Raw genomic sequence first — 9502 nt, forward strand, 5'->3', positions numbered from 1 at the left:
TCGACCATGAAAGGGAGCCAGTATTTAAACGAGGCTTAATTTTCTAATTTTTAACGATACAATAGCAACGATTATTATTTTTAAAAAATTTTTGTTAGGCTTAACATCAATGAAAATTCTACACGAAGTAGGTTAATAGCGATATACTAATATACTAATTACATGAGATATACTAATATACTATACTAATAATGTATTTTTTCATATTTTTTGGTTATCTGTTTTTTCAGTTATCCGACCAACCCCAGTCCCCAATTGAGTCGGATAATCGATGCTCTACTGTACTTGAAAGTTTTTCCAAGGTAAATTTGTTACATCCATTTTTTGATTCTCACCATCAATTTTACTACAACTTTTTATAGAGAAATTTCAGATAAAAATATTCGGATACCTAGTGGTATAACTATCACACTAGTATTCCTTATAAAAAGAATCATAGTGGAACAGGTCGGAGTTGCACATTTCAAATCTGCCAGAGTTAGAGTCAAACTAATTGTTTACTGACTCCACCACACTGGTAGCAGTAAACAAGTGCAGTATACAAGCAAATAAAAATACATTAATAAAGAAAATCCAATTTAATAAAATTTAATAAAATAAAATGTGTGTAACATTTTTTGTCAATAAATATATTTTTAAAATATATTGTGTAAAAAAATATATAATACTTACTGTAATAAATCCCATATAGTTGTAATTCGAATAGAACAATCTAGATGAATATGAAGTTCAATCTGAAAGAATAAGAAAAATTTTACAAGTTTAAGGCCTTTGTTACACTTTAAAAAAATCAATAATTCTAATAATGAATTTGTCACTCTGGCATATCAGACACACAACCAAACCTCTTTGAGAAAAAATTTCCTCAACAAGATCTGAGGTCGCTGGAACACAGCATATATAAGAAAAAAACTTTATTCTCACGTACTCAAGACTAAATGTCAGGATCAATGTTGCCAGAATACTTTTAGCATTGCTCCAATGTGTGACATAAATAATTTTAAATGTATTAATAATTTTATTATTTTAAATTTTTCAAAGCTTTCACTATCAAAACTATGATGAAACCAAGACACTCCATTTTGGTCTCAAGATTTCACATATCTAGTAATCTGTCTAATAGAAAAGCAATATTATAAACTTATTATTGTGAATAAAGTTTGAATAAATGCTTAAAAGTGCACCAAGGATCAGCACTCTCGCCATTGCTATTCATACTATGCATGGTCACTGTCACAGCTGACCTGCAGGCAGCACACCCTTGAACATTACTGTATGCTGATGATGTGATGCTTGCACATCAAGACAGTATAGCTCTCCAGGAGAAGTTGCAAACATGGAGAAACCGACTTACTGATTATGGGCTAAGTCTAAATTTAAAGAAAACAGAATATCTCGAGTGTGGCCCACAAACTGACAATCAATCCAAGTGGCAGATCAAACAATAAACAAAGTGACCGAGTTCAAATATTTGGGTCCAATGTTATCTGCAGATAGTGAAACACCTGATGTCTTAGCATGAATAAATGCTGCCTGGCTCAAATGACAGCAAACCACAGGCATCCTGTGTGATAGAAAAATGCCTCAACAGCTAAAGGCAAAAATTTATAAAACTGTGGTCTGCCCAGCAGCTCTTTATGGAGCCGAATGTTGGCCCACAGCAAGAAAATATGAACACACTCTCCATATAATGGAGATGAAGATGTTAAGATGGATGCTGGGCCTAACCCGATTTGACCATGTAACAAATAATGACATTCAACAAAGATTGGGAATAGGAGGAATTGACAAGAAAATGTGACAGGCTTTAAGATGGTATGAACATGTCCTACGTGACGAAGACACATCAGTCGCAAAAACGGCCATGCAACTGAACCCAGGAGAAGGCCCAAGAAGCGATGGATGGACACCATCTGGGAGGACATGCACATTGCCAACCTCAACTCAGAAGAAGCCAAAGACTGTGCCAAGTGGAAGCGACAGTTGCAACAAAGCTAACCCTACTATGGGAAAAGGCAAAAGAAAGAGATAGAGAAGATAATTATGATTTAATATTATGAAAATAGTATAATACAAAATGTTGGTGATATAGTATAATACATTTATGAATTGAGAAAAGATGATTAGAGCACAAAATGTAGATTTAGAAATTATTCAAATTAGGAGAAATTTAGTCAAATACTTTGTCTTACCATTCCAATACCAGTCAAATACTTAATATTTAGCTAGTAATGTGATATAACTGATTTAATTCTTTATTAGAAACACACTATGACAAGGCAGTTTGATTAGAAAAATCATGTTATGATGAATATATAATCTTGTTCATCTGTTAAAAATATGCTAATTCATTGTCAGCCATGTCAGATGCTGAATCACTCCAAGATATTTAAAAGTCTTTATCATCATATCAGACAACTCTCCAACACATATATGTTAAGATATATACAAGCAGTAACTAAATAAATGTAAAATAAACTGTCTTTTGATATTATTTATTAAATAAAAAAGATAATATTTCATAAAATAAAAGCACTTTTAATATAACACTTATCTTCTTCAAGCAATTGGATTAGAATAAAGATTACAAATATAAAAACAATTTGATATAAATATAAAAACATATGAGTGCAGAGCATTCTAAAATGAATCTACTAAAAAAAAAAAAAAAAAAAAAGTGTCAAATAATTTTATTTATAATTGAAATAACTGCTAGATTTTTCAAGAACACAAGCATTGGATAATGTATTTTTAAACTTCTATTCCTTATTCAACATTTAATATGATCACTCTAGCACATTCAGATTCATAAAGAATATTTCCAATACAATTGTTAAAACAGATGGAATTGTCTCAGCAATATAATGATTAATGTCTTTTGTATTATAAACGACTCAACTGACCAGATAATATCGTACGAATAACTCTTTAATAATACAACTAAACACTTCTACATCCAGCTGGTTACCCCGAGCTCTCTCGCTCGCTTTCTGTCCCACCACCTCGGCACCTCTCGATTACATTTCCTTTGTTTTAAATTGTCAACATATATTATATTACATTTAAAGTTTATCTAAATCATCAACATATATTACATCTCCCCCTTCTCTNTCCCACCACCTCGGCACCTCTCGATTACATTTCCTTTGTTTTAAATTGTCAACATATATTATATTACATTTAAAGTTTATCTAAATCATCAACATATATTACATCTCCCCCTTCTCTTTTACGGCTGGTAATCCAGATACCGTCTTGGGATTCGTATAGGTCTGCCACTACGGGTTTTAGGAAGGTCCTCTTTACCCGGTGGAGAGTGTTGTTTGATTTCTAGCGTTGGTTCATAAAGTTCCCTATTCCCGGATCCTGTTCCATTTTCCGTCCTGGGAGTTTCTTCTTCGGGAGTATTCTGGTTGGATGATCCAGTCGATTTCTCCTCATCGACGATCTGCGGTTCGTCTTCCAGGGAGACTGTCTGGGGAATAGACGATGGGTGTAAATGTATTCTGTTCCTGCGGAACGTGCCTCTCGGAGTTTCGATAATGTAAGATCGTGGAGTATGGTGAGCCTCCTTCACCTTTCCATATGTTCGCATATCTGACACCCAGACTGGCTGTCCTAACTTCAACCGTGGAAGAGTTTTTACACCGTGGCGTCGATCAAAATAGGTTTTCTGTTTATCTGTCTTCCCTTTTTCCTTCCTCCTTACTGAAGCGAAATCAACCAAACGAGGTATCAATTGGTGATTATTTGATGGCAACGGTGTTCTCAATTTTCGGCTCATTAGCAGTTCTGCCGGACTATAGCCATTCTCTAATGGCGTAGATCTCATTGCTAGAAGCATCAAATAATGATCCTGCGACTCAGATTTCAAGTAATGACTTTTGAAATTTTTCACCATTGATTCAATGAATCCATTGCTTTGAGGGTATCTCGGACTAGAAGTTATACTTGAAAATTTATACTTTTCTGCAAATTTACGGTATTCAGAGTCGACAACCTGGGAAAATTGGGTGCCATTGTCACTTCGTACAACCTCTGGAATTCCATGTCTTGCGAAAATTGATTTCATGTGGTTAATTACTGACGACGACGACAATTCCTCCAATCTGGCAACTTCAAAATATCTTGAAAAGTAGTCAGCCATTATGAGATACCAATGGCTTTTTAGTTTTAGAAGATCTACCCCTACAATTTGCCAAGGTCTCTCAGGAAATTCGCTTGGGATAAGAGGCTCTTTATGATACTTTTGGTATTGGATGCATATTGAGCAGTTCGCAATCAATTTCTCAATGTTCGCCGATAAGCCTGGCCACCAAACAGACTCTCGAGCTCGGGCTCGACACTTTGTTATTCCAAGATGGCCTTCGTGTAACCTGTTCAATATTTCTCCTTGAAGCTTTTCTGGAATTATAATCCTGGAATCTTTAAATAAAATGTTATTTTGGAGAGTAATTGAGTTTCTGTGCTCCCAATATCTTCGTATTTTCTCGGGTATTTCGTTTTTCTTCGGCCAACCCTCTTCGCAATATCTCATCAACGTTTTGCAAATTGGATCTCTCTCTTGTAAATACACGATTTCCGATAACCGTTTATCAGATGCAGGAAATGTGTCGATAATATTTTGAACGTAAGCCTCAATCTCCTCGGTCAATTCTTCATTTCCCTGTTCGGGTATGGGGCTACGGGATAATGCATCTGCAATTATAAGCTGCTTTCCCTGTTTGTACACGATGCTATAATCGTATCTCATCATTCGTAGCTTCATTCGTTGCAGTCTTGGAGTAAGACTGTCCAAAGCCTTCGACATGAAAATTGGTATCAGCGGTTTGTGGTCCGTTTCAATATTCACGACTTTGCCCATTATGTAGTCGTGGAATCTCTCGCAAGCCCAAACAATTGCCAAAGCCTCCTTCTCAATTTGCGCATACCGTTTCTCGGTATCCGACAATGTCCTAGATGCGTAGCAAATTGGAGACATGTGACCATTTTTACTCTGATACAACACAGCCCCAAGACCGTAAGATGATGCGTCACAGGAAATATATGTTTCTTTCTTTGGATCATACATTGATAATCCTGGAGTTTGACATAGCTGATTCTTGATCTCTTGGAACGATGTTTCCTGTGCTGGCCCCCATAACCATTCTACGTTGCTCTTTAGCAGTTCGTACAGAGGGTTTGCAACATCAGCCATCCTTGGTATGAATTTGTTTAGGAATCCACTCATGCCCAAAAATCTTTTCAGCTCTGTGACAGAGCTAGGTCTTGGGAGCTTTGCTATTGCTTCTGTTTTCTTGGGATCAGGTTTTATACCTTCATGCGAGATTACATGTCCGAGAAACTTGACTTCTTTCGTTCTGAACTGACATTTTTCAGCATTTAAAGTCCATCCTGCATTTTGAAGTGTACGAAGAACTTCATGCAGACGTTTATCATGTTCTTCTTCTGTGGCCCCAAATATCACGAATTCATCCATTAGTCCTACAATTCCAGGGCCCTCTGGTATTGTTTCACGTATTCTTTTCTGAAAGATTTCAGGCGCCGACTTAATTCCAAATGGCAATCGTTTAAATCTGAACCTCCCAAAAGGTGTTATAAATGTTCTCAAGTAAGATGATTCAGGATCTAATGCAATCTGCCAAAACCCTGCATTAGCATCAATAATACTAAAGATTTTTGCGTTATGAAATTGGCTGAGTGTATAGTCGACCGACACCATTGGAAAGTATTCTCTCTCAATGTTCTCATTCAATTTAGATAAATCGACGCAAATTCTTATTTCGCCTGATTTCTTTGGAACCAAAACCATTGGAGCACACCATTCTGCAGGTTCGTCTACTGCCTCGATTATTCCCTTATTTACCATCTCGTCCAGAGTTTTCTTGAGCTTATCTCTCAAGGGTAATGGTACTTTTCGAGGAACTGCCAGAGCGTAAGGCTTTGCTTCCGGTTTAAGTTTAATGTGATAGGGTTTCTGCACTTTCCCAATCCCCTGAAATAGATTGGGGAATTCTTTAAATGGATCGAAAGTAGAGTTTAGTTCTTGTATTCTTTTCACAAGATTTAACTGTTCACTAGCTTTACCACTCAACAAGGAGTGTTCTAGTTTATCTATAACATATATGTCTTCTTGGATGCGGAATCTCTTATTTCTTAGCTTTTCCGTAAACACTCCCACAACATCCAGAGTTTTTTTACCAGGGCCGTGTATAGTTCTATTCATTTCTCGTAATTTAACACGAGATAGCACTCTGTTATATGTCTCGTGTGGTATAACTGTGACATCTGCCCTTGTGTCAATCTTGAAGGTTAAAGGAATGTCTCCCACGAAAATGTTTGCATTCCACTGGTTAAGCTGTTTCTTAACGCTATTGTTTATATTACTTGACCCCTTAACATGTCCTAGAAATGAACTTTGATTAGGTTCTCCTATTTCATTTATACTCACTTTAGCTTTACAGACCTTTGCGTAATGACCTACTTTTTTGCACTTATTACAGATCGCCTTACGTGCAGGGCAATTGAATTTAGTATGTTTCACCGGTTTTCCACACCAATAACAGGAATTCACAGTTTTGTTTCCGGTAAACGAATTGTCGGTAGCTTCCGGCTTCGAAAATACGTTCTTCCTACCTGCAGTTTTGCGTAATGCATATATGTTATTCCCGGAATTGTTCTTAAAAGCTTCTTGTTGCTTTTTTACTGTTTCAGCCTGTCTCGCAGTGTTTATTGCTTTCTCCAGAGTTAGTTCCGTTTCAAGTTGCAAACGTTCCGAAACCTTTTTGTCTCTAATGCCGCAAACTATTCTATCCCTAATCATTTCGTCTTGAAACGAAGCAGGAAAATCACACGTTTTAACCAGACTATATAATGAAGTCACGAAGTTCTCCACTGTTTCTCCTTCTTCTTGAAACCGAGAATAGAATTTATATCTTTCGTATATAACATTTTTAGTTGGGACGAAGTATTTTTCGAATGCAGCCTTAACTTTTGAATAGTCATTTCTATCCTCTTCTGGGAGACTAAATGACGCCAAAATTTCCTCGGCTTTCTGTCCCATTAAATATATGAAAGAATTTACCTGGTCAGTTTCCTCTTTATTATGGAGTCCAGACGCTGTTCGAAATCGTTCGAAACGTCCTATCCATGTTCTCCAATCTTCCGGACGAAAATTAAAAACTTCAGGCGCTGGGATCTGATACATTTTCCTCTACGCTGCCACCATGTATTATAAACGACTCAACTGACCAGATAATATGGTACGAATAACTCTTTAATAATACAACTAAACACTTCTACATCCAGCTGGTTACCCCGAGCTCTCTCGCTCGCTTTCTGTCCCACCACCTCGGCACCTCTCGATTACATTTCCTTTGTTTTAAATTGTCAACATATATTATATTACATTTAAAGTTTATCTAAATCATCAACATATATTACATCTTTGATGTTGCTTGATTTGATAAAAGAAATATATATAAAAATATAACTTATGCTGTAAATATTTACCTGTTTATTAAAAGCCTCATTCCTGCTTTAATTACAAAAAAGTTATTTGAACTTTATGAACAGTAAAATTGATTCTATAAAGTAGAAAGTAAATGCTGGAGATTGCAAACACAAAAAAATTATGATAAAATTAATCAAATTATATCTAGTTTATATCAATTAACCTATGGTAATTATACATTTTGTTATACATCATTTTGCTTATTGTTTTTCTAAGAACCTATCAGTGATGTTAAATGAGAACTTGCTATATATGTTATGATTATTATAATTTCATGCATATAACCCATAGCAGTATAAGCCACACTGGCATATATCCCATAGAAAATTGTTGGAATGGAAATAATACTTTTTCATAATCCACACTACTGTATTCCCCACACAACCAAAGTGGCCATTGAAAGCATATACCTTTTAAAATAATATTTTATACATTTTGGCACTTTATATATTTGTTTGCTACTTCAAGAAAGCATATACCAGTGTACAATCAAAAAGATACCATGTCAAACATTAAAAAGTTGTTTTTTATATTTTAATTCTATTGGAAATTCATTTTAGATGTACAAAAGAAGTTCATGTCAAAATCAAAATTTCTTTCAGTAAATGTGAATTCAGTACAGCTATTGCTTATTTTTATAATTTCTCAGACAAAACCCAATGAAGATGTTACACAGTGTATTTTATTCTTTTCTTGCAAACAAAGATGCCAAACTAACATAAATTTTGCAAAGATTTAAAGCCCAGTTGGAAAACAAACTCTGAAGAAGACATAGATGTATGAATGATATTCATGCTTTAAAAAAGGCCACTTCTAATAATTTTTATTAGAATGAAATGAAATTTAATTTCATTATATTCTATCAATAATAAAAATTATAAAGATGTATATATAATATATTGAGGAAAATAGTATTTTTAGCAGATTTAATATTTAATTATTAAACATCAAAAATTAACTCCTGATAACAGAAAGTGTCTAGTTGATGATGATAATAATAATATAAAATACACAGATACTGTATATAAAAAAATTAAGTTGTTGACTTTTAGCAACAGTATCAAATTTACAGTGATTAAATTTGCATTTTTTTTTTTCATTGAATGAAAATTATCTAATCTGTATACTTTAACTGATAATTGATATGCATTTTGTATCTATTCACTTCTTAAATTTAATATATCTATTTTAAATCTATGATAAAAGACTATATATCAATGTCATTTAAATATTAATAATTTACAGTTTAAAAATTAATTTCTTCAATTTTTCTGCTAAACAATATTTTGGGAATGAAGGATTTATTACTTTTAAATATTATAAGGACAAAAATAAAAGAAATTTAAGAATTTTATTTTAATTAACCAGAGGCATAGTGAAGGATGAAGAGGAGCATATATTCAAGATGCTAAATGTGAAAGGGCATTATTAGCTCTATTAATAGAGAGTAAATAATTAGAAGGAAACTGTATACAAAAAATTAAATGCTATGCTAATATTAATATTGAAAATGTTAAAAAAACTGTTTAATAGCAGTGCATGCTATTAAAACAGCCCTAAACAACAATACACAGTATATTGCCCCCAGACGTCACAAACCGTCTTTATAATTAGCATAAAATTAATTTAAACTGTTTTGGTATGAACCAAAACACTTTTTAATTACTATAACACATTTTAAACCTTACCTTCAACTGTTCTAAATAAGCATATTGTATTTAAAACAACTAACAACCTGAGATATTCAAAACTCTTATTATACTAATTAAAACAATACAGTTCCCTGTTTAAATAAGTTTTATGTAATCAGTTAATGCAAATCTGTGGTATAAATTATGTTATCTTTCATTTACATAATTTTATTAGAGACTAATGATAAATTATTGATTTCAGCTAATGACTTATAACAATATTAAAGTAATATGCATTATCAGTTTTAGAGCAATGTGCATACATTAAATTATTATAGGGCTTTCTTTAAAAAAAAAA

The 9502-nt window shown here is 33.7% G+C and overlaps 2 protein-coding genes across 2 annotated transcripts in view; both read right to left on the minus strand.

The window, feature by feature from the left end:
* Positions 1-9306, minus strand: part of LOC111635095 (adenosine deaminase-like) — a 57809-nt gene extending 48503 nt beyond the window's left edge. Inside the window, exons 1-2 of the mRNA XM_023379964.1 lie at positions 9202-9306; positions 673-734 (exon numbers count right to left, since the gene is read on the minus strand). The gene's annotated coding sequence lies outside the window, so the exon portion shown is untranslated. The remainder of the gene's footprint in view (positions 1-672; positions 735-9201) is intronic.
* LOC111635277 (uncharacterized protein K02A2.6-like) lies at positions 2956-7442 on the minus strand. The gene is made up of 2 exons (XM_023380195.1): positions 3129-7442; positions 2956-3010 (listed from the first exon to the last, which is right to left on the minus strand). Exon 1 carries the CDS (start codon positions 7205-7207, stop codon positions 3230-3232), a length of 3978 nt encoding a protein of 1325 aa, XP_023235963.1. The 5' UTR covers positions 7208-7442; the 3' UTR covers positions 2956-3010; positions 3129-3229.
* Positions 9307-9502: the final 196 nt, after the last annotated feature.

The sequence above is a fragment of the Centruroides sculpturatus genome, unplaced genomic scaffold (genome assembly GCF_000671375.1).
Source record: "Centruroides sculpturatus isolate CEXI.00-Female unplaced genomic scaffold, Cexi_2.0 scaffold108, whole genome shotgun sequence".
NCBI classification, from domain to species: Eukaryota; Metazoa; Arthropoda; class Arachnida; order Scorpiones; family Buthidae; genus Centruroides; species Centruroides sculpturatus.